The 27,135-nt window shown below is 28.0% G+C and overlaps 2 protein-coding genes and 1 long non-coding RNA gene across 5 annotated transcripts; 2 read left to right on the top strand and 1 right to left on the bottom strand.

Moving 5' to 3' along the window:
* Positions 1–1,034: 1,034 nt before the first annotated feature.
* LOC100569581 lies at positions 1,035–13,714 on the top strand. 3 transcript variants are annotated; one of them, XM_029490274.1, is made up of 8 exons: positions 1,035–1,053; positions 4,085–4,223; positions 7,271–8,474; positions 8,683–8,862; positions 9,251–9,377; positions 9,453–9,580; positions 9,773–9,843; positions 13,200–13,714. In XM_029490274.1, coding segments are annotated over exons 1-8 (2,007 nt in total). In that variant the 5' UTR covers positions 1,035–1,052; the 3' UTR covers positions 13,357–13,714. The 3 variants fall into 3 exon arrangements, with proteins under 3 accessions (XP_029346134.1, XP_003244182.1, XP_029346139.1); XM_003244134.4 differs by lacking the exon at positions 1,035–1,053 and adding an exon at positions 1,294–1,831; XM_029490279.1 differs by lacking the exon at positions 1,035–1,053 and adding an exon at positions 5,805–5,898 and having other exon boundaries at positions 4,114–4,223.
* A 5,841-nt stretch (positions 13,715–19,555) lies between these two features.
* Positions 19,556–21,928, top strand: LOC100160612 (AP-2 complex subunit mu). Its single transcript, XM_001947059.5, has one exon. It carries the CDS (start codon positions 19,725–19,727, stop codon positions 21,033–21,035), a length of 1,311 nt encoding a protein of 436 aa, XP_001947094.1. The 5' UTR covers positions 19,556–19,724; the 3' UTR covers positions 21,036–21,928.
* A 2,802-nt stretch (positions 21,929–24,730) lies between these two features.
* LOC115034211 lies at positions 24,731–26,543 on the bottom strand. Its single transcript, XR_003839564.1, has 2 exons — positions 25,237–26,543; positions 24,731–24,852 (listed from the first exon to the last, which is right to left on the bottom strand). It is a non-coding gene; the product is annotated as an uncharacterized LOC115034211 (long non-coding RNA).
* Between the last annotated feature and the right edge of the window lie 592 nt (positions 26,544–27,135).

Raw genomic sequence — 27,135 nt, 5'->3', positions numbered from 1 at the left:
AGAGGACAAATAAAAAATAAACTAAGTGTACCTACTTAGTAAAAGATTATAAATAAATAATTTTAAAAAATCAAACTGCTAAAAATATTGTGTCTTTTTCAGCTCGAGGTCTACGCAATAATAGCGGCGAACACGCGGCTATAATGAACGATAAATGTATAAGAACACGACATGTGGACATTATTCGCAGGGCATTCCACTATGTTTTTGCCGGGTCCCCACGCACAACTAATAATACTATTATGTAGTTTCTTTTTATTTATGTTATATTATCTGACGCAAAACCACGACAGACGTATTTCACTATAGGTAACCAGTAGGTATCACTCATATGTTTTTACTCCAATCACCTATATCGTATTAAAATATTATGTTTTGTGCTGTGGACTACGGAGTGATAAATACGTAAATACCTACGCGGTGAAGTGTACTTATTACAGTACGTCTGTACACGCACGCAAACGCATATAAGCAATAATATAATATATTTTAAATGTAATACTTCTAATAATGTATTATAATAATGTCGCTCCGAGTGTATATAATATATTATTATATACCACTTATTATATTATATATATTATTACAGGTAATCGTCGTCCGCCATCGTCCACGAATCACGAGGGGTCCGTCCGACGAACATTCTATCTCCACGCGAGGCTCGTCTCCCGTTAACCGGATCGCGTTCGCGAACGAGTCGAGGCCGGACGGCAATACATTTAATGCAGCAGCTGCCTGCTGGGAATAAGCGATCGGCGGCGCGGCAAAATGACGAAGACCGAGCGAGTGGGGTCGGCGGAACGACCGAGGGAGCGAGATGGCAGTAGCGAGTTATGATGAACGGGGGGAGAGCGAGAGAGCATCGGAGGGTGCAAGTGAGAGGTGAATATGTGCGAGCGAAAAACAGAAAGAAATAACAAAGACGGATAATACGGTTATCGCAGACCCGGTAACGGGTGTTACGTAATGGTTACTGCATGGTTAGTATTCCGTCATCTGCTGCGACCGCTCATGCCGTCGCCGATCGCTCGCCAGGATGAAATAATAATAATAGTAATAATAATAATAATAATAATAATAATAATAATAGTAATAATAGTAATAATAATAATCCAACCTCGGAGAGTTTGTTGATCTCCGGAGCGCGCGCGCTGCTCGGTCTCGGCCTCGCTGCCCTTCACCCTCGCGACGACGCTTCCACCGCCCCACCAATTCCCGACCCATACAGCCGCCGCCACCGACGACGACACACGCACACGTACACCCGTGTCCATAGTAGTACGTAGTAGTAGTAGCAAATACGTAGTAGTAGTGGTAGTAGTTGCCGTCGACCTCAACGCGCGCCGCCGACATCCGAGAACGGAACACACGGGACGACATCGCGCGCCGCGGTCGACCGTGATCGGACCACGCCGCCGTGTACCCTCCGTCCCGCACCGATTGCACCTTTGTTGTGTGTCCGTGTGCGTGCGTGCGAACGTACTTGCATCGCATGCACCGCATAGACGCAGCAGCCGCCGCCGAGCACGTAAACACAAGAAATGCGTACGTCTCCGACGGGTTAGACGTGTGTGCGTGCGTGTGTGTATGTACGTGTGAGTGAGGGAGCCAAAGTGTACGTATGAGTGAACGAGCTAGTGTACGTGTGAGTGAGCGACCGTGTGTTCGCGCGTGCCAGTGTGAGTGCGCGTGAATGCAATTCGGCGAGGCGAGCGTATAGTTTGTGGCGGTGCATACATGTAGTAGGTATATAAGCGGCAGTATAGTAAGTACACTACTATATCGGACGGCAAAATGGCTGGAGAAGTGCGCTTCCGATTGACCGACAACCGTGAGTTTTGAGAATGAGACAATGATGTTTATATTATGATTACCTTCTATGTTATTGTTAATATTATGCACACGTTATTATAACATTGTCTGAATAACATAATATTATACGCATTTCCTTTATTCCGACTCGTATATTTTTTAAGTACCGCGCGAGAGAACACCCTCTGATCGTGTCGTTGAGTTAAATTATTATTATTATTATTATAGTTATTGTTGTTGTTGTTATTGTTGTTGTTGTTTGGTTTTTGTATGTTATGGATTACAACCCACACTCGTGTAATGATTAACAATAACAATAATAATGTAATAATATGATTCTAATTTGTATTTGTATTCATATTATAATACGAATTTATTACGCGCATTCATGCTCAGTTGTTTTGTTATTGGGTTTTAATTGAAGTTTTATATTTATTTCGTGATTAACTGTCGCAATTTTTCAAAGAATAAAATATATTCGTTTCAATTTATTCTATAGGTGTTTTAATTTTCAGATGATTATAAAATTAACCCACCCACTCGTAAAATAACTAACTATAGGTTCATAGTTCATACTACTAAATGTTCAATATTACTATATATTTTTGTGAAATGTTAAATAATGATATACAGTTTATTTTTATTATTTTAAATATTATCACATTTAGCTGTTTTTTTTTTTAATACGTAAATATAAACAAAGAAATCTATAACTCATGAAGATATTTTGAACATATTATTATTAATTTATTATAAGATAAATAATTACCGTGTATAATAATACCTTAGGTATTAAGATAGGATCTAATTATACTATTGTCTATTTGTTTTCTCCCTGATCCACAAGCAACATAGGCAAAATCCATTCACGCGATATCTGTTTTTTTTTATGGTTATTAGTAGTTTAGAGTAAAACAACCTACTACAAAAACTATATATACCTAATTGTTGTAAATTTGTGATAATTTTACTCTAGGATTACTCAAAGACAATAAACAACAATTTTGAACATATGTTGTTTGTCGTTTGAAGAGAAAAAGCAAATAGTTTTGCTAACATGGTCTTAAATTACTTATTTCTTTATTTTTATTAAAAAAAAAATGTTGAGAATGGTCAATATGTAGAGACTTATTAATTTACATATTTTATTCAACTTAAGCACCTATAATTTATTATGGATTTAATACAATTTACAGTTTTATTTTTAATTTTGACATCATATAAAGTCTGATATAGAAAAAAACCTCACACAAATCATTCATAAATAATTGGAAACATTTTAATAACATATAATATATATAATTATATATAAAGAATTAATATTTTTAAGAATGTAACTAGGTATTCAAATATTTTTAAAAATATTTAATTGTACATCCACTTTTGTAGTTAAAAGCCACCAATAAAATGTTGGGTATTCAAGGATAACTAGAATAAGAATAATAGATGTCTGTAAAAGTATTGTTTTGTCCACATGTTATATGGTGTCTAAACATTAAAATTACTTTCCTATAATTGTTTATAATATAATTGTTTATCTATCTTTACTTATTTTAAACAGTCTCACTGAAATGTAGAAGATGCACATTTAATCCTATATTGACTCTTTACAAAATGAGTAATTGTTTAGTACCAGAGTTCTTTCTCTCTCTATAAAAAAAAAATAAAATATGAATAAACATGGACAAATGTTTAATTCTGTGGGCAGGTATCATTCTATACTTTATGTCTTGCTTATTCAGAAAAACCACGACTCATAATAAATCATATTTTGAAAATGTTTTAGAAAGATTTTTAATTTAAATCACATTTATTCAATATTAAATAATACAATTTAACTGATTAAGAGGACATCACACCTGCATGTGATGTTTCCGTCTTACAAATGTACAACATAGCAAAAACTGTTTTGTGTGGGACAACTTTTCTTGCACCATATCTGTTGTAGAACTACCAAATTTTCACAACACTTAAAGAAGAACTTTATCTGTGCAGCACCACACTTTTTTTTAATAGCACTATCCAATCATTTTTTATAAGCAAATGAAAATAACAAAAAAATAAAATGTTTAGAAGCAATAAATTTTATTCTACTATATGTTCAATAATTTTGGAGCCACTATTATAATTATAGAGAGACAAAAGTTGTCTCGTGCAAAACAATTTTTGGTTTAGATAAATATTTTAGTACCAAATTCATTTTATTTATACTTATGTAGGATACTTAAATATTGGATTCTCAATCTAATGTATTGTATATATTTTTTTTCAGTGGATCCACTTCAGACATTAGATATTTGCCACGAGATTGTCAACATGACATTTTGTTCATCAGACAGACCTTTTACCTTAAAAAAATGTACAAAAAAGAGATGCGTTGATAGGTATGATAGCTCTGAAAGTTCAGACAGGTATGTACAACTATTATTTTAGTTTCGTTAGTTTAAATACATATTGTACACACAACTGTTATAATATTACAGAAGTTCAGAAACTTTGAATACAAAAATAATTAAGGAGGTATTATAATGTTTATAATAGGTATAAAAATAGGTTCTTATATAATATCTATGAAACATTTAAGAGATTAATTTTTTTATCTATGATAACTTCTTATTTATTTATGGTTAAAACCTCTAATCATGGTAATAGTGCCACTGAGAGTATTTAGTGTAATATACTCAATATTAAACAGATTATGTTTATACTAATTGATATTTTTGCTACATGCCTACATACTGTATACATAACATACAAGTTATGAAATATTAAAAATTCTTTATCTTAAGAAAAGGTTTCTAAAAAATACTATGTATTTAAACGACGGGGATCATAATATTATATTGAGTCAATAATAATCAAAGGACTGATGGGAAATTTGCTAAAAACTATTAGGTAATATTATTAGCAAACAATAGGTCACAAACTATTGGATTGATTATCACAATTAATATTTAGTAGATTTATTTTCAATTATTGTACCAACAATATTTATAACAGTGTTTTATTATGATAAATATTATAATACATACTATAAAGTTTACATGAAAAATATAGGTTCCAAATAAATTCAATGTACCACTATTTTAAAGTTAATAGATACTAATTTTAGGCTTTAGTTAGATTTTAAGATACAAATATAGGTTTTGTTCTTTTGAAAATAACATTCACATTTTTATTTTTATTTTCAGTTATTATTTAAAGTTTAATATTGTTGTACAGGATTTATAAGTATCCTTTAAATCAGAGGTTCCCAACCTTTTTTACTCCAATCCTCCTTTTTAGATTTGTAAAAATGGTCCCGCTCTCTCATTATAAATCAATTTACATGACTATTTTAGTAATACTGGGAATTAAGAGGATGTGATACCCACATGTGTTGTCTCCGTCTTACAAGTGCGTAACATAGCAAATTTTACGCTTAGCAGAACATGTGTAGCTCTGTTAGGTTAAAAATTAGAGTGAATTGACCTCTTATAAAATCTAAAGGTAAGATTATTATCTAGGCACCTCATGGGCTTTTTATTATATTTAAATTTTAACGCAAGTTATGAGTATTTTAAAATTGTAAATTGTTTGTACATCTTAAAATACTCGGAGCTACATAATATGTTCTGCTGTGCGTAAAATTGGCATTTGTAAGACAAAGACAACACATGCGGGTATCACATCCTCTTAAGTAGGTAATTCAAACTTTTATTATACACATAATATTAAACGATACATAATTGTTATTTTTTTAACCAAAAAATAGATAGAAAATAATTTGTACTAATATTCCATTTGTAGGAACATAATTTTTCATTATTTTTTATAGAATGTTATTTGTAAAATGACATCTCACCATGACAATTCTGTATGCCCCCCCATATAGAAAATCACCGCTTTAAATAGTGAAATAGTCTTCAATTATTTTATTTGTTTGTTATGTACTCATGTATAATAGTTTTACGCGGTTTTTAAATGCAGTATATTTTTTATGTTTTTGGCAGTGATGGGAAAAACCTTTAAAAATGAACTTTTCAAGTTCTAGGGATTGGTTTTCAAAATGAACTAATTTAATTTCAAGTTCATACAATTTAACTAGTAGGTATTTAATAGTAGTTTATAGTGTTAAAAATATTGTTGCAATCTATAGAAATCCAACATAGTGAATAATATTCAATAACATAGAAAAATAAAATTAATAAAATTAAGTAAATTTATTATGTACCATAATCTGGGTCAACTAAGGCATGTACATCCACACCGTACAGTAATTTTAAGTGGACAATTATTAGGTGCATCATTTGAGCATAGATTTAGACATATTGTAATAATGCACTGGACGCAAAATACCATAATGCTGCCTATGTAATGAAAGTTATTTTTCGCATGTGTGTTTTATGTACTCTTATAAACATTAAATACTAAATTGCTGCATTTTTTTTTTTTTAATAAAGAAAAACTATAAAAAATAACTTCAAATACTCGGCTTTGTATAATTCTTGCAATATATTGTATACCTAATCTTATTAAATTATTTGATATTATATCTCAAATTGTCTATCTATACTATCTGCTATAAAAACTATTGGAAAATACAAAAATCCGTTCCATTTAATTTCTTTGGTAAAAATACGTCAATTTTAACTCCAATATTTGTATATAAAATATCTTTTATATATTATAATAGTCAACTTGTCAATGAACAAACAAATAACATGTAGACTCATAAAAAAAAATAAAGATTTAGTACTCATTCTAGTTAATTTCTAGAAAATTGCGCAGTTCATACAAAATTAACACCATCTTTGCCATAACTGGTTTTTAGGATATTGATTCACAAGCTAAAACTAATTCAATTTGTTCAGCAAATATTAAAAAAATGCATAATGGATTGGAAATGTATGTGTTTAATCTATCAGCCCTGTAGCGCCAAACATGTACTTCAGGTAGTTCCATTAAACTGCCATAAAAATTGGTTGGGTGGGTATGTAAAATAATAGAGTATACTTCTGAGTCTTTCTGCTATAATTTTATCAAACACAGGAATATCATCAAATTAATTATACATAGTTAGTTAAGCCCGTTTCAAAGTTGTTTGAAAGGATGGTAATTTGAAAAGGGTGGGTGTATGGGTCAATCAAATTATTTGAACTGCGAGTTTCAATTTTATTCGGGGCCACTGTATTAGTCACTCTTACTCTTGGCAAAAAGGTTTAATATGGCTGTTATCTCTTTGACCTTAATGTATAAAATATACAATCTTAAAAATATAAAACCACAAATAGAATATAATTAAAATGGGAGTATTTTAATTCATATTAATTAAATTAACTGTCCTTTTTATTGACCCTCAACTAATGCATGGTATTAAAGTTGAACAAGCTGTATTGAAACATTTTTGTGTTGCAATAATTGTTTAATCTATTATGATAATACATTTTTGATGAGAAACTAAAATATAATTTTTCAGTGGTGTTGCAACATTTATTACTGAACTTGGATCACCTTTGACTCCAGATAGTCGGGTTAGTGAGTATTCTATTCCTTCTCCAGATGAATGTGAACCCATAATGGCACCACCACCACCTTTAGCGAATTCTGCTGATGAAATTGATTTAGCATGTTGGCCGTGGAGTGAAGAATGGGCAGCTGATTGTTCCAATATTGAATTATTTTCTGATGCCTGTGATACTACTGATTATTGCAAGACAGATACAAACATTGCCAATATTGAACTTGACCAAAATGCAATTGAGGATGACTCGTGTAATGACAAATTAAACATTTTTCAAAATTCGTCAAAAATAAACGACTTGTTTAATTCATTACCATTAGCTCAATGTAAACTTATAGAGTCTTCCGATATTAAATCTGAATGTGACTTTGTTCCTGATAAAAAGTTTCTTGTGTCTGATGAAGAATCACCAACAAAATTTACACTTCGTAGTTCTGATGAACATTTTTCTAATGACATCATTACTTCTCTACAATCCAATATTTTAGATAATAAATGTTTATTAAAAGATGAAGAGTCATTGTTATCTTTACAGTTTCCATCTTGTACCCCCTCAACGTGTTCAGATAGTTTTGATGAGACTGATTTTAAACTGTGTGAAGATCAAATGGACAACAGTATTTCAATCAATTACATAAAAGATGAAGGTGAAAAATCAATTTGTAAAGGTTTAATTGATGCATCTTCAACCAAAAATTTCAAATTAAATAACAATATTTCTGATGATGAAAGTGACTCTAGTAGTCCGCATAAAAAGTTATGTGTAGACCAGACAATTAAACTGCCAAATAAGGGTAGGTATTTTATGAGATCATCTTCTGGTTCTTCTCATGATTTATTCAAATCTAAAATTCCTCACTTATTGGACCAAAATAAAAACATACAAGATAATTTAAAATCATCACCAACAAGATTGAAATGCTCTCTTCGAAATCCAATTAATAAACATCAGCAATGCGACAATAATGGTTCAATAAGAAATAACGAACAACTTAATTATTCCACAACTGAATTAACATCAGTTGGTTTTGATTCTAATAAAATTAGATTTCCAAAGTTAGATAGTCATTGGATTTCATTGAGAGGAAATATCATGTGTCGTTGGAATAATTGTGATAGTCATTTTACTGCTACTGCTAAGCTCATTGAACATCTCCAGGTTAGTAGAAACTTTATTTAAATGTATTTTGTTTTATTATTTCATGATACATTTTTACTATTTTAAAGAAAACAGTACTTAATAATTTATGCTATACCAAAATAGATAAAATATATAGTATAAAAAATCACGAAAAACATAATTTAGAAGTATTTTGTTTTTATTATATTGTACTACTATAATTAAATTAAAAAATTTTTACTTTCAGGTAAAACATGTAAATTCTCAGACTTTTAGTGAAAGTTTTGTGTGTTTATGGTCAGACTGCAAAGTATTTAATAAGCCATCTTGTTCACGTTCATGGCTTGAGCGTCATGTGTTAAGTCATGGGGGTAATAAACCATTGCAGTGCATCGTTCAGAAGTGCAGACAACGTTTTAGTTCTCAAGTAATTATAATTTATAATTAAAAACTAGAAATAGTATTCAATTTACTTTTTATTTTTAGAAATATAAGTTCCTATTTATAATACCTAACCATTTTATAGTGATTGTTAGTTTGAAGAAAAAAACATAAAATTTGGTCAGGAAGACCAAATAAATAGATCCATTAAATTTAACTATCATTAAACAAATTTATCATAAATTGTTTTATAAATATTATTTATTCATGTCCCCTTTGTAATATTATATTTATATGAAATTTGAGATACTCATATTTTGTTTTAATACTTAATACAATATTAATATATTTATTTATCATAAAATGTTTGTATCTATATGTTTTTTTAAATTTATAATTGATAAACTAAAAATATATGAATTTTATTGATGTAGATAATGCTTGAAAGGCATGTGAATCAACATTTTAAGTCTTCTAGTAATAGAGAGGATGAAGGTCTAAATGGTAAATTAATAAGAAGAAAAGGAAAGAAATTGCGTCTTCGTAGGCAACCATTCACTGGTAAATTTCATTAAATTTCCAAGAAGTATAATTAACTAACCTTGGACTAATTATATAAATCATTATTTTTTTCAGCTAGAAAATTTGATTACTTTGATCAAGCTACAATGATGGAATTACAAAACCAGCTATTTTTAAGTACACAAAATAGTCAACAAGATTTTATTGATTACAGTCGAAGAGCCATTAAATTTCAACCTAATGTAAGATTATTTTATCAGTGATATTGATCTGAAAGAGTATAAATATTATGTGTCATTATTTTGACACTGTTTTTAAATATGACTATTTTAATATACTTTTAGGGATAATTTATTTCTTGTGCTTATATACTTTTATTATATTGTCATTATAAGTCATTATTTATACATAATATTTACTATATTTATATTTAGGTCATTGCTAGAAGAATATTAGAAGGAAGCAAAACACAAGAAGTGCTGATGCGATGGTTTCCTCCTAACATGTATGTTTTTGCTAAAATCCATTTATTAATTATTAAAAAATATTGATGTTACATTTTTTAACCATAGTTAAATACTAGAATAGTAGGGCTGACTATTTTGGTATACCGCTAATTACCAGTATTTAAAAAATACTGATATCTGGTATTTTTGGTATTTTAGAATATACTGTGAATTGGTAATTAACGTTGTTACCAAAAATACTGTATACCTAAATTAATTTTAATTAATAGCCCTATCCTAGGTTGGAAACTTCAAAACACTAATAAATTGGCCAAGGTTATGGTATTTTGGGTAATTACCACGATTATAAAGAACAGGTTAGACGTCGGTAATATGATTTGTACACGACTGCCCGGTCACAACTCGTTACAGTTTATGTAGTTGTAATAATATCCGCTAGGTTGGCGCTGCTAGTTAAACGGGCTATATGATAATGTTCTTTATAAACATGTAATATCAAATCTATGAGTTACTTGCATTAATTATTCAAACTTTAAATACTTATAAAAAAAAACTGTGACTAAGGATTTTTAATATTTTTCAAATGTCATTGTAACAATATAATATAGGAGCCTTGTATTAAATTTTCAAGCTTTTTTACCCAACAAATAAAGTTTTATTGACATTCATAGAAAAAAAGACTAATAAATTGGAAACTGAAAATGTTCCTAAACAGTTCAAAACAAATCAAAATATTTTGAAAATGTTGTGTATAGAAAATGCAAATATAAACAACCAGTGAAAATTGCATGTATATATGTACATTTGTTTTAAAGTTACACCAAAGTCCAAAAACCAAAATCGATTTTATCCAAAACAAATTTTGTGTAAAAATTCCTGTTTTCCCTTAACTTTTATGTTGTTTTTCCCAGCGCTTTTGAAAACTTTTGAGAATTTTAAAATTTTATCTCCTGAATGCACCAACTAGATTTACTTTCTTATCAAACAAGATACTGTTGAAGAAAATCTAATTACATTTAGACGTCGTACCACAACACACTTTAATAAGAATCTGTAACATAATCATTGATTATATTATAATATATTTATTATAATAATGTAAACTCAGTGGTATATTGTATCAAAACAAAAAAAAATTAGTGTTAAGGCAATTTTAGATGACTTTCTCCTCAAAATATTGTTATACCTAACAATCAATAATGACTTATTTTCCTTCAATCAACCAACACCCAACAACCCCTATGTTACACATGATTACACCCAACTATTATACCACTGTATTTATACTAGAGAGCCTTTATATATATAACTATACTTAAATTACAGGGTGTGGCGGTGTGCTATCTAATATTTGTCATACCTTGAATATCTTGTTAAATTACAACATAAATATTTATAATATTATATTTTGTTTTTAGAAATATTAAATAATATCTTTATTTTGATTTATTAAAATTTTAAAGAAAGGTAACGGTATACCTGATATGTATAACTTAAGAAAAATAAGTATTTGAGATGTTCGGGTGTCTGAGCACGATTTACAACCTAGGCCCAGTGATGTAAAGAATACTTTTATTTTGTATTCGAATAATTTTTTCATAAAGTATTTAAAATAGTATTCGAATAAAAATACTTAACATTACGAAGTATAAGTTAAAACGAATAATACCTACTTTACATTTGTATAAGACTATTAAGACTGTAAAAACATTATTTTCTATTGGGATTATCACAGTATAATACAAATCTAGCACGTCTGACTAGCAGCGCTCGGCGGTTTTATGTACTACGTGAAGCGTAACTAGTTCTGACCGCTGATACAGCGCGCGATGCTTAACCTGTTCTTTATAATTGTGGTAATTACCGAGGTATGGTAATACTGTAGATATCGGTAGCAAATAAATAGCAGATACCGGTATCAACAATTTAAATACCACCAGCCCTAAGATACTTAATTACTGTAATATGATAACTTTATCTTTTGTAAATGGAGACATTTTCTAGTCTCGTTAAGTTCTACTGAAAAATTGAATATTGACTTCCACATGGTGGATACTCCTAGGGTCCAAACAGATGACTGTATTTTTCCGGCATGGTTGCAGGTCAAAAACTAAGCCATAGCTTACAAAATTACTGGCTGATAAAAAGATCACCGTCTGTATGTACAATAAATGTCTTCCATTCCACCATACTTTTCTAGTTTATCGTGAAATTTTTCTATCTGTCTTTAGTGTATTTTTACATTTGTATAATTGTGTACAAGTAGTACCATAAATTATTTAACTTGGTCTTCCCATTCATTTTCATTCCCATTTCCCAAAACTATAGATCTGATTATACTGTTGCTGCTGTATACACAATGGACCTTTGGGATGTTTCCACCAGTGATTTTCTATAGTTTATAGGAAAAAACTTTAATATTATGGTAGAAATTCTTCTTCAGTACCTCTATAAAATAACATGTGATGAACTTATGGTAAATATCCACATCCGATAATTTATCTGACAATGGTTGAGTGATGACTCGTACTTAAACACCATCAATAGGCAATAACCGATATCGTAACAGATTAAAAGCACTTACAGAAATAACTGATAACATTTTTTATAAATTATAAATCAAAAGTGGTGATTTTTGTATCTCACTGTTAACCATTCGAAATTTTCTGTTTGTAAAGGAAAATAATCATCTATTGATATTTATGATGAATTATTATATCGAGATATTTGTTTAAGACATGCTTCTGGAGTTCGGCGGCCAAGGATTTATTAGAAGGTGAAATTTAAAAAAACAAAAAGTTTACAACTGATAAGTGCAAGTATAACAAGATGGCTAGGTGTACCTAATATTCCAAATGCCATAATAGTGAACTATTGTAATAAATAATATACAGTTTTTTTTTTCATATTAACATTTTTATAATTCAAATTAATTATTAAAACTAATTTATAATATTCAAATATTTTTTATGTTTGATAAAGTTCACTCAAATTCTGACTGTAAACACTAGTGTTTTCATATATCATATTATACTAATGGATCTCTATACCTTATTATAATTTAAGCTTTTAAGAAATATATCCAGACATTTACCAAATTTACTGGTATTATGTCTATTATCACTAAACCATAGACATATACTGAAATAGAGTATATATAATTATCTATATATAACTGGCAACACAATGAGGTACCATTTTAAAGAAATGAGGGGTCTATATAATTTATACTTCATATATTAAAATATTTAACTTTATTATTTTAAGGTTATTCATAACTTAAATTTTAGATAGTAATGCAATATAGATATTACAGTTATATAAATAGTTATGACTATAATATTTGCGTTGATATTATATTTATTACTAACATACATTTTTAATATTCTTACAGATTAGAAGACGAATGGATCACTTGTGATAAAAAAACAAATTTCAATGTGATTGAACGTGTTGTACCTATTATGTCAATGAGCACAGAAAATCGGGATTCAATTACTAAACTGTTCGGTAATATTTTTCCACCTTCATCTCGACGTTCGCGTAAATGAACATTTTAATATTGCTGCTACTCTTTTGTAAAGGAAGCTGCTTTATAAGAGGTGTTCTTAGTTTTTATTCTTCTACAATTCTTGTGATATTTTAATCTAGTACCTAAGTAATAATTTTAATTTACCTATGTGTCTTGGTTTTTACAAATTATATAGATAAATAATGGTACAAATAAGTGCCTCAAAATAGTAATTACTAAGTGATGCAAATGTGTCACCATAAATAAATTGTCAATAAATACTAGTTCGTTTAACACTATACATATCATTGTGGTCAGTTAGGCAAATCATTAGAATATTATAGTATACACCCAGTACATGCAGAGTACTAACATTTATTTTTACTTTAAAACGTGTATTATATTAGTCATTTTGTTTTGTAAATACTAGTCTAAATGTGCTCTGTAGTAAAAGGTTTATATTGTTATATTCCATGCATTTGTCTACAAACATGAAATATGTAATAAGAATGACCATAAATGAATCAAGATATATTCTAATTTTGTACTTTAATAATTATTGTATCTATCTTGTTACTCAAACCTTCTGTTATCTATAATCATAACATTTATATTTTTATAAAAATATTTAAATATATTTTTTTCTAAAATCATAGAAAAATAAATACAAACTAAATATTTAAACGTGGTACTGACTTTTAAGTGCCATTTGAATTTCAATGACTGATGGAATTATTTCTTAGACATTTACACAATGAAATTATAAACGATTTGCCAAGTATTTTTCTTATTCAGATGAGGACATTTTTGTATTTATTTATTTTTCTGTTAGAAGAACATTGTATTACTAACTTTTAATTATTTATTCAAATAATATTTCATGACAGATCTCAATTAATTGTATTTGAAGTAGTATTAATAAAATAATTACTCATCAATAATTTCAAAAGTTTATTATACCATGTGTTTTATAATTTGCTTTTTAAAATAATTGATTTTAAACATAAAATACAATACGTACCTAACACAAATCCGATTTTTATTAATAGTATTATTGTTTATTTTTTTTCAAAATATTTTTCTTTTCACTCTGAGCTACATAATTAATGTGTACATTGTAGGTAAATAATTTGTTATTGGTTAATTAGAAAATTATTTTTACATTATAATTAATATATAATATGTATAATATATGCGGTTAAAATTGTTTACTGGGCTAAATTTAGTTACATTAAAATTGAATGGTTAAATATATTTTATCATTTAATGATATAACATTTTAACCATACTACTATAAATTAAATAATAATAAGTATGCAATATGTAAAGGCAATATCCAATTAACTTATGTATTAAAGAAAAAATTATATAATACAATCATTAAATACAAAATTGGGATTAGTTCATTTGTTAATCATTCATTCACTATCTTAGTCACAATTTTACAAGACTGCAAAATGTGTCTTATCGCACTAATCTCATTGTAAACATTATCAGATAAATCAATTTTAACTGTGTAAGCTATATATATATTATAAATATATAATAATGAAAATAATTAGCCTGAAACGGTTTTTTTTGATATTATTTAATTTAAACATTTTGTGTACCATATTTTTATTCATAAAAAATTTTATACGAAGTGAATTTTTAATTAATTTTTTAATGACCTACAAATACAACATCACATTATTATTATTTATCATTTTAAATGATTTTAAGTCAAACTTTTGTTGGCTGCTAAACTTTTATAGAATAAAAATATAAAAAAATGTGTATTTACTAATTTGTTAAATTTTAGCGATTTTTGATATTTTTTCTATCGTAAACATTGTTTTGGAAAAAATATTAATTTAATTACTGTTTATTCATATTATTTTTAGAATTAATTGCCAAAATGTATTACCATTTATTATCATTTTCATTGAGCAATAGATTATAGTTTACGCGGAGGCTTTCCTGTCAATTTCGACACCAGTAATGTAAATGGAATGGTTATAAATATATATTGTTTGTATCCATGAAAACCAAAATGTATTAAAATATTCTAACATTAAACAATAATGATGAAAATACATTTTTTTAATTGATGTATTTTCATAACTTTTTGAAAGAAATGCCTCCAAAAAACATTATATTATGCACAATGTTGTTGAAATGAAAATAATGATTTTTTTTTTTATATGTATTTTCATGATTTATGATTTTTGCATTTATCTTATTTTGAGTTAGTTATTTTAATTAATATTAATTGCTTTTAAAATTGAATTTATTATTTGAAATGCATGGTGTATTCAATTTACCAATTATACCATGGCCAAATATGATGTTCATATTATAAGGCCATGAGTAACAAAAATAATTTTAAAATGTATTATTTAAATTATATAATTATATTAAAGAAAAAATAATAATGAATTAGGTTAATATTTATATATAAAATACTAAAATTGTATGTTTTGAGTCCTTTTGAATTACAAAAATAATTTTAACTTTAATACTGTTTTGAGTGAATTTAGTGAATTATAATTTAATTTTTAAATATACAGTGATTAGGTGATTTTAGTTTATTTTCGTTTCTTAAATCTCTATACTTTCTCTGTATTTTTGTTTCTTTTTTTTCATTTTTTTTAGTAGTGTATTTTAATCTATTTATTTTTTGTATTACATTATACTATAATTCTAGTCTTAGTTAAATTGTAATTTAATTTAATTTCTTCTTCATTAGATGTCTTTAAATACTATACCTTTCAATAGTGTCGTGCTTAACAATATTAATTATTAATGTTAATAATAATTTGTTGATATTCTTCTATATAGTTAAAAACTACAATAATGACAAACTAATACAATTTTACCCATGTCCTACATTTTAATAAATAGTGTAATTTTACTATTTATACTTAAAGACTGAATAACACTGCCAAATTTGTTAAAGATCTTTAACGTAGCTTAATTCAATATAGTATTATAGTTTTAAAACTATACTAAAATAAATTTTATTATGATTGAATGATAGACTCTACATTTTCTAAGGTGTTCATTTTTAGTACATCAAAATTATTTTTTAACATTTAGTGTATACTAATTATTTAGATGATTAAAAAATATATAATTTTACATTAATTATTATTTATTCTTTTTTTTTTTTTTTAAGAAATTTAAGACTTACTATAAAAAAATTTAAGTATTATAATAGTATTATAATAGGTATGAAAATTATAAACAGTGAATAAGTAAATTAATTTTGGAACAGGTTCTTATTGTAAATTTGTTAGTTCAAATATAATAAAATTACTTATTTATTATTTTTTTAAGCTTTAGCAAAAAGACATGTTACATCTGAAATTATTTAACATATTATCCTCAACATTTTCTTCCTTTGTATAAAACAAATTGTTTATACTTATTTTCATGAATACAAAGTTTTATTTTGTATTAAAATATTTTTTTAAGCTGTGTGATTGTTTTATATACCTGTAAACATATTATGAACTTAAATATTGTAAAAGTAGTAATATTAACATATAAGTAATGGTGTGATACATACTTTACTGATACTGATTGTATATAATTATTTATAAATATTATACATGTGTGTATTTGTATACATATTTAGGTAGTTGTGTTCAATAGTAACATTAATTATTTTTATTTATAATTTGTAAGAACTTTATTAACATTAAACAAATACAAAAATAAATAATGATAGATTTATTTTAATGTTTTATTTTATTTTTGTTTTTAGAAATATCTTTCTAATAGGTTACCTAATAACCTTAAATTTTTATTAAATTCCTAGTATATTATTACACTCGTGAAACCAATTTTGATGTACAGCATGTCAGAATAACCTTCTACTTTGTCAAAATAATTCTGTAAAACAGAATTATAGTATATTTAATTTGTATAAATCGATAAACTATAGTTTAAAAATCTCTATCTTATGTACTACTTTATTTATCCAATTTAATTTTGCATAACTTTCTCATAACTATTTCAAAACCATTCTATCTTGTCAATACATCTTTTAGCTGCAGATCTAGTGTCATGATTAGCAATCCTGTAAAGAATACTTTTAAAAAGTACTTGAGTAAATACTCAAATACATTTTTTTTTGAGTATTTAAGATACTACTACTCAAATACTTTTGGTTTTTAAAGTAGGTTTATAATTATCGTAATATAAACACATTAGGTAGTAGGTAATCTAATAGTTATCTAATAGTTTTAAAGGGAATATTGTTATTCAATATTCAATAAATTTTTTTTAGAAATCTGGTTTTCACAAACCTTTGGGCTTCGGCTAACACAGAAATACAGAATATTAAATAAAACTATTATTCTATTAATGTAGTTGACAATAATATTTTTCCAACCAATTATTTCGAATAAAAATAAAATGTTCAAAATAAAAAACCAAAATATTCAATACCAAAAAGTATTTAATACAAAAAAAAGTATTTAAAATACTTCATGCTGAAAGTATTTAAAAAGTTATTCAATACTTAAAAAAGTATTTGAATACTTTTATTCAAATACTTTTACTCAAATACTTTACAGGACTGATGATTAGTAATCTGGAGCTAAAATAAACAAAAATATGCACAAATAATTCTAAAATATGAAAAACTCTTTAAAAATTCCAAAAAATGTTTATTAATTAAAGAATTATTATTTGCTTTCATTATTAGTATTGTTAATAAATTACACCACATTAAATAAATAAAAAAATTAAAAGGGGCCTGATGTGTAAAATACTGTTTGCCGATTGGCGATATAAAAAATACAGAGCTCAACTAAATAACTGTTAATTACCTAAACCTAATTACTTAATACTTCCCGATTCGCAGCAAAAAAATATTAATAATATCAAACTTGGGTCATTAATTTATTGTTCAGCAGAATATATTATATGAAATTACTGATAAAAGACCTTGGGTTATAAATAAATGTTATATAATTCATAGAACTATATTATTTTAAAGGGCTTTAATTGAAGTTAATATTAAGTAATAAACACAAAAATAATAGATGATAAAAAATGGAAAATTGCAGTACTAGTAATAAATTAACAAGAGAGACGTAATCACCAATATAGAAAGAGTATTTAGTTGTACATAAATATTTGTATGCCTTCAATTAAAATAAAATAGTCAAATTTTTTATCATTAAGCATATTTCAATAAATATTTATATGTATAATTTTTCTGGCATGTTCCATAATATTATGGAATTTTTAAAAATATATTTTCAATACAATATAACTTTAAGAAACTTTCATAAGAAAAACAATAATGCAATTATTGATATGAGTGGTAAAAAAAGGTTACATTATCTATAATCTAAATATATTATACTTAAAATATAAAATGAAAAGTTAAATACTTAACGTATTGTAATCAAATAAATGCTCAATTTTGAGTTCATCGTCACAGTCATATTATGGCTGCTGTCTGCTTTAAATAAGGCCAGCTTGAAGGCGGTTTGAGCTGTGCAGTGATACAAGGCCCACACATTTGAAAGGCTCCACAGCCTGTTGCAAAAATAAATTATCGAGTCCATAATTTATTCATATTGTATTCATCTAATGATTCGGAATCATCGATAGCCTTAAAATTGGACTGTCTCTGATGCTCCAAAGTAATACTTAACACTCACTAAATGGGCCCAGAAAAAACAATTATTTCAATAATATTATTATTAAAATTTTAAACACATTGTCGTACTTTTTTACGATTTTTTCAATAAGTAGGTAGATACTGAGAATTTTAAATGTTGACCTCCCTAAGGTCAAAAGTACTAACTATAGATCAAATTGTCTACCGGAAATTGAGAAACCTCCATTAAAGTTGATGATTTGAGCATATATTTTTTCATATTAGAAAAAGTGTTTTCAGACCATAAAACTATTCATGAGTTCAAGGTTTATCCCTTCAGACACAAAAAAAAACACACATCATAGCAAAATCAATACATGCATCGCTCCGCTCGTTAATAAGGCCTTAATTCTTCGGATCTATAATAGTAAATTAGTATCCGACTTCCGCCCATATTCTGCCATAGAATATTATATCTTTATAGTTTATGCTTTATTCATAGATTCATAGACAAAAGAAAATATATTGGCTTTATTGCTTTTGCGGCGGCGCCTCCATGATAGATGGGCGGCGCTGTACCGCTCGTTTGTTCCACGACGTGACCAATATTTCCGAGTCCGGGGGACGCGATAACGCGATGCGCTGATAACGGAAGTCGGAAACACCGACTGCCTATATCATAATACTCGTCGCGCACATACGAATTTATGTAATTTATTGCATCAACTATCAACTGCTTTTTAATAATTAATATTCATACAATAAATTAAACACGGTTGACCGGAGACAAGACAGCCGCAGACGTCGCCATGATCGGCGGTCTGTTCATGTACAATCACAAGGGTGAAGTGTTGATATCGCGTGTGTACCGTGATGACATCGGCCGCAACGCCGTGGACGCGTTCCGCGTGAACGTTATACACGCACGCCAGCAAGTCCGCTCTCCAGTCACCAATATCGCGCGCACTTCGTTCTTCCACATCCGTCGGGCCAACATTTGGTTGGCCGCTGTCACCAAGCAGAATGTCAACGGTGCCATGGTATTCGAGTTCCTCATACGTTTCACGCAGGTCATGCAGTCGTACTTTGGTAAGATCAACGAGGAGAACATCAAGAACAACTTTGTTCTCATTTACGAGCTGCTCGACGAGATACTTGACTTTGGCTATCCGCAGAACTGCGACACAGGCGTGCTCAAGACGTTCATCACACAGACGGGCGTCAAATCACAGAGCAAGGAGGAGCAGATGCAGATCACGTCCCAGGTCACTGGCCAGATTGGATGGCGACGCGAGGGCATAAAGTACCGCCGTAACGAGCTGTTCCTCGACGTGCTGGAGTATGTTAACTTGCTAATGTCGCCCCAGGGTCAAGTGTTGTCAGCACATGTTGCCGGCCGCATTCTCATGAAGTCCTACCTGAGCGGCATGCCTGAATGCAAGTTTGGCATCAATGATAAGATAGTCATGGAGTCCAAGGGCACCAAGATTCTTGATGACACAGGCTCTAGAACAGCTTCTGGCAAGCCAGTTGTCGTCATCGATGATTGCCAATTTCATCAGTGCGTGAAACTTTCAAAATTTGAAACCGAACATTCCATAAGCTTCATTCCACCAGATGGTGAATTTGAGTTGATGCGTTACCGTACCACCAAAGATATATCACTGCCATTCAGAGTTATACCGTTGGTAAGAGAAGTAGGTCGTACTCGCATGGAAGTCAAAGCCGTATTGAAGTCTAATTTCAAACCCTCCTTGTTAGGACAAAAAATTGAAGTCAAGATCCCCACTCCCTTGAACACAGCTGGTGTTCAATTGTTATGCTTAAAAGGAAAAGCCAAGTACAAGGCTTCAGATAACGCGATTGTGTGGAAAATTAAGAGGATGGCGGGCATGAAAGAAACGCAGCTATCGGCAGAAATCGATCTTTTGGAGACTGATACTAAGAAAAAATGGACTAGACCACCAATTTCAATGAATTTTGAGGTACCATTTGCTCCTTCTGGATTCAAAGTCAGATATTTAAAGGTATTCGAGCCAAAGTTGAATTATTCTGATCACGATGTTGTAAAATGGGTTCGTTATATTGGGCGAAGTGGATTGTATGAAACCAGGTGTTAAACAAATAAAACTATTATATTTAATTTGATCATTTCCCAAAATTCTGCTCGAATATTTATTATGTACTGATTAATATCAAAATATATAATATTAATTATTGTATCATAATATTATCATATTTTAAATTTATTATCCATTCAGTATACTGTATTGTATGATTAAATACATTTATTATTTTTTAGGCTAGTCATTTATATTCATTTTATGTGCTTTATAGCCAATATAATTTTTATTATTATTATAATTATACCTACATAGTTAATTTATTATTTTATGTATTTTTTTCTACTTAATTAATGGATCTGCGTTATATTTTTCTTATTATTTGTAATTACTTATTTTTCATTTGCTACAGCTAGTACTACAGCTAAATTTAAATGTATATTGCCGGTTGCATGAATAATCACTAAATATTTAACGAATAAATAGTAAGTTAATGATCCCTTGAAAACAATTTAGTGGCCTGTGATCGGTCTATTAAATTTTATTGAACCATTAAAATAATACATTTTTTATGCAACTCGGCATAGGTAAATATTAATTATTGTAATAATTTAACATATAACAGTTGGTTCATTACTATAAAGTATAATGTAATAATATTGATTTTATTTATGAAAAAGAGTACGTTTTTCGTGCTTTATTATAGTATAATATAACAATAATAATTTTGTTTTGTTACTTATTTATATACATAATCTACTAATATTGAGTACTGTTACTCAGTTCATGGGTTAAAGAAGTTAAAATTATTTGTATTACTGTCATCAGTTGGATACCGAACATTTTTTAATTAACAGGAATTAATATTTTGTTTAATTTACAGCATTATATTATATTTATATGAAATTTGTTTCATCCAACATGGAATAAATTGATTTAATACTTGGGAGTATAATAGTATTCCTTATGTGCCATGTGGCAAAATTTACCCTTGTTTAATTAATTACTTTTTAGTATAAAATTAAATTATTTAAAAAATAATAGGCAACATATAAAACATGTTAAATTGTAACATATCTTAATGTATTTTTAAACAACTAAAATATGTTAATTATTTGTATACTTTATTCATACAAAATACTGTAATTTTATTCATAATCGATTACATTAGAAAATTACCATTAGGTATTTTATGTTTATGATTTATAAATATTTTTATCATGAGCATATTGTTAACTACAAGATCATGACGTTATCCTGACGGTGGAGTGGTTACATGGTAGAAACGTAGAATGAAAGATCAAACATTGTCATTTGTCTTTGAAAGTTGAAGAAAAAACGTTTTTCAGATAGATTTTAGCACAGTAAGTATATGCTTAGATAATATCATTGATTATACATAATCAATGATAATATGCATAAAATAGTATTAAACATCAGCTGATATTTTCAACATCCATTTATTTCAGTCTTTTAAAAAATACACTCATATTATAAAAAAATGTACCCGTATTATTAGATAATAATTAATTGCCTATGTTATGTAAAATAGTAAAATACTTAGTTTATTTATTAAACCACATTTGCACCACTATATTTGTAAATAAATTATCAAGTAGCAAGTAACAATAAATTAAAATAAAATATATCTAATTAGATGGAAAAAATCATTAGTGTTGAGTAAATAAGTTTTGAAAAGAAATAAAATTATGTTACTCATTAAATTAAATTTTTTTAATTTAAATTTTGTTTGTGTTATGCGACATTATTTTTATACTTCTTTAATTAATTATAATAACTTCTTCATTCAATGAGTAGGGTATTACTTTTTTTAACTAATTACAAAATCAGTCCATAACAACTAATAAGTAATGGCACAATGTTATACATTATAATATAGTAATAATGCGGATACATTTTTAATGGCTTAATGTTTTAATGTTGTATTATATGAACAAAATGTAAAGTATTGATTCTTGGGATCTTTAATAATATCATTGATTATTATCTAAAAATGTTGAAATTTTTTATAAATTTAATATTATACCCTAGGCCTTAGGTTTCGTTGTACATTCTACATTCATGATTTTTTTATAACGTGGAGAATAACATGCATCAATATTCCATAGCAGGGGCGGAACAGAGGACAGATCCCCTTCCCCCCATGGCTATTTGAATACATATATTATTATATAACAGGGGTGACCAGCGAGAAGAGACTTGTGAGCCACCAAATATATTAATAAAAATTTAAGAGCCAAGATGTAAAAGAAAAAAAAAGTCATATTAATATATATTTTATGACCTTTTTTTTTTTACATCTTGGCTCTTACTTGTAATGTCACGTTAAGATACGAGCCGCAAAAGTCTATGACGCAAGCCGCGGTTTGGCCACCCCTGTTATATAACTATTGTAGTCCCCCACAGCTCTGTAAGCTAAAATTCTTGTCATCCGCCCGCCCCCTAAAAAAAATGCTAAATACGCCACTGCTACATAGAAATTACTTTTAAAATGTAATTTCTTTACAATTGCGTTAACTTAAATAAAATATAATGAAACTACTAAAGTGTTACTGCAAAAGTAATTTGTAATTTATGTTATGTTATTACTCAACATTACAATTAATAATTTTAATTGAAGATCATTTTTGAAAAATGTTGAATTTACTCTGCTGTATTATAGGTGTCACTGTTGAGTATACCTCATCATAGAATACCTTAGTCACTGCAATGGATGTGTAAAAATTTGAATTCAACCTGTCAACCACTTTTGTTCTAAGGATATCTTATAATATATATTTATATTATTATAATTTATTTATTTTACTATCTATTACTGGGTTATTAGTTATATTGAATTTATTGCATGAACTAATTTTTAACAAAACCATTGTATACATTATATTAATAAATAATAATTTTTATATTATATCATAATATTATTATGAACTTACTTATAACTTATAATATTATGTTGATACCGATGTTCTGTAGAATGGTGGAATGGTGTATCTTTAAACAGCCTAAAATTAGTCTAATTATTTTTTAAATACAATACTAGGAATTAACTAGTTAGAAAGGTAGAAGTTACTTTTAAGTTGTAACCTAACTAGTTACATTGTGTATTAGTTTGTTTGAGTAACTTAACTATAGTTAATTAGACTATAGTTGTATTTTTCCTGAAACTATTGAATAACTTGACAAGTTATTTTTAAAAAGTCATTAAGTTATTCATAGTTTTTTAATAAACTATTCTTAAATAATGTACAAAGTTTGCCGAATCCCAAAAGTTCAAATTTTTGAACAAAATATAAATTTTATTAAAATGTACCTGATTAACATTTTATGAAAATTTATTTAATACTACACAAATTTAAAACCACTTTTTTATAATTGGATGATATTTGTTATAATTTAATTCTGGTTTATTTATTTATATGTACCTAGTTATAATGTTATAATGTATTTATAGTAAATAACTATTTGGTAACTTAGTTGGTGACATTTTAATTGACAAACTTATAATCTAAATAAGTTACTATATTTCTTAAGTTACTTATATATTCTATTGTTGCAATAAAGAAAGATTATTATTATTATTACTTAAATACCCACATAACTACCTAGTAGTTTTTTTTTTATTCTTACTTTAATGGTTTAACTAGTAAGAAATTATCACTAACTTATCCAGGCTTGTATAAATGTTAAATTTAATAGGTAATTCATATATATAAATTCATAATGGCAAAAAGTTACGATTAATATTTTTAATTACCACAAATTAACTAAAAATCATTAGATGAACAATTTTTACTGAGACAATTTGTGTAAATATGTTATTTCGTCCAAATGTTGACTCCAAATCTTCAAATTCCTACAAAGTACAAACAAACAATAAACATTGTAGGTAAACACCGAAAGCTTATAGATTATAGTATAATCTATAAGCCTTGGTAAGCATATACCTTTAAATTATAATAGAGATTTACATTGTATTTATCAATTTATTATTTAAGAAGGATAAACACGATTTAAGATAGTTGTATCTTAAATCGTGAGGATAACTTGTGTTTGCGATCCATGATTATTGATTGGGTATTTGATAATTGATATAACTAATTATTCACGTAATCAATACAAAATATTTAATACATTTTGATATTATATTATCTTAATCAAGGTGGATATATATATATATATATATATCCACCTTGATCTTAATGAAATAATAAGTGATGATAAAAATTAATTAATTTACCGTTTGATAGACTTGTCGTTTGAAATTTATTGCGTAGCCGTGTAGATAGGTAGTCGTCTATATAGATAAGAACAGATAATATAATAAACATTAAACAGTATCCGTATACGTCATGAGTGACATGATGAACAAAGTACGTCCTACTTGCCTTATAATAAATAAACGGCCATACATCTATGGCCTGTATTATTACGTATAAAAATTGTTTAAACTGTTTAAAATATATTGAACCTATTTTATCATAATGGAAAAAACAATATGACATAATATTATAAATAATTAATTGTGTAAAATAACTTGTTGTTGTTGTTCAACGACTGCAGCAGTTAACGTACAATCTCAGACACCAAATAGGTACTATCATGCCTTAAATTATCTGACAAAAGAGGGAATTATAATATTCATAATTATTAGATTAAAAAAATTCCCAATAGTTTATGTACTTGATATTGTTGTTATTATATATTTGTATGTAACAAACATTCGAGAACTGAAAAATGTTTTAGTATAATTCAAGCTAAATAATGCCGAGTTAAGAATTTAATAACAAGCAGAACGTCAGTAATCGTTTGGCCATTACGTGTAGAAATATGAAAATGTTATCACATCGAACATTCCTGAAGTAATTATAGTCCATAGATAACTAAAATCAATAATCTGTGAGTGACGATTGGATATAAAATAGTTTAATATAAATTGTCGCTTAATTAAAAAGCGACAGGCATCAGTAGTTGTGGCATCAGAATTCCAATGAGATCCTCTGGAGAAGTTCTCATTGGCGTAACATGATTAATCATTAAAGATCATATAGTTACTTCATCATATGAAATGTAATGGTTAAGTTGTAACCACTACTGATGCAAATGTACTACATGTCGCCAGGATATTTATGCAACAATATGACTTGGGCTCATATCAGTCTTGCGCTTTGGTCGTGTCCACGTTTACGGCCGTAACAGGCCGACAGATAGTGGCCGGTGACTCGGGCGGATCGGTATGAAGTCTAAAGTAGTTCCGGTGGAGGGTGTAAGAGGGATGGCTGCGAATGAAGTTCCCGAACTTCCGCTGACGTTTCGCGCTCGACGGCCGTCAATACCCCGTCGTCAAAAAACGCTATCTATCGGCATCGATGAGCGTCGGCGTCGTTCAAGATTATTCAAGACAGCGAGTATACGCGACCGTGCCTCGCTCTAGTACTCGCCATCTGCTGTGCGGTTGTTGTTATTTTTTTTAATGTGTGCGAATTTTCGTTTTCAAATGAAAAACGAATCGATTCCACAATATTCGAATCAAATTCATATTTATCATAATCGTGGTCAATATCTAATATAGTATTAATGTATTATAATGTATCATATATTAATACGTAATTTTGTTTTATTTTTCAATCAATATTTAAAAATAGTAATGAAAATATCATCAATATTCTTTGACCTTTATTGAAATAAAATCATACTGTTTACATATTTTATAAACGTCGTTTTCAAATCCTATATTTAAATCCTATATTTCAGCTGCAAGATTATCTACTTATTATTATTTATAGGATTTGGCGCTTTGTTTGTTTTCGTTTTAAACTCTAAACATATATATATACCTAGGTAATAATGATCAAGCATCGAAATACGCACATCAGTAGGTAGTGCAATTGCCAATTAGACATTTCAATGATGGGGTTCATGATATTATAAATATTTTGTACATATAATTTCTAAGCAACAGTAATAACTATTTCGACTGATAAAAATCCCTCATTTTCCATGAATGGTAATCGCTGCTGCAGTTCTGTTCTTATTTTGAATAAAATTATAAAGTATACATACAGCATACAGGTAAAATACGTAAAACTACCGCTGATCGCCATGCTACAGAACTGTGCAAATGTATACAATACAGATA

The sequence above is a fragment of the Acyrthosiphon pisum genome, chromosome X (genome assembly GCF_005508785.2).
Source record: "Acyrthosiphon pisum isolate AL4f chromosome X, pea_aphid_22Mar2018_4r6ur, whole genome shotgun sequence".
Lineage (NCBI taxonomy): Eukaryota > Metazoa > Arthropoda > Insecta > Hemiptera > Aphididae > Acyrthosiphon > Acyrthosiphon pisum.
Note: the sequence above shows the minus strand (reverse complement) of the source record. Positions and strands in the feature narration are given on the sequence as shown.

Coding starts and splice junctions, on each gene's coding strand:
- LOC100160612 (XM_001947059.5), top strand. CDS start 19,725: ATGATCGGCGGTCTGTTCATGTACAATCACAAGGGTGAAGTGTTGATA.
- LOC100569581 (XM_003244134.4), top strand. CDS start 1,795: ATGGCTGGAGAAGTGCGCTTCCGATTGACCGACAACC. Junction 8,475..8,682: donor AGCTCATTGAACATCTCCAG/GTTAGTAGAAAC, acceptor TTTTACTTTCAG/GTAAAACATGTAAATTCTCA. Junction 9,378..9,452: donor TCGTAGGCAACCATTCACTG/GTAAATTTCATT, acceptor TATTTTTTTCAG/CTAGAAAATTTGATTACTTT.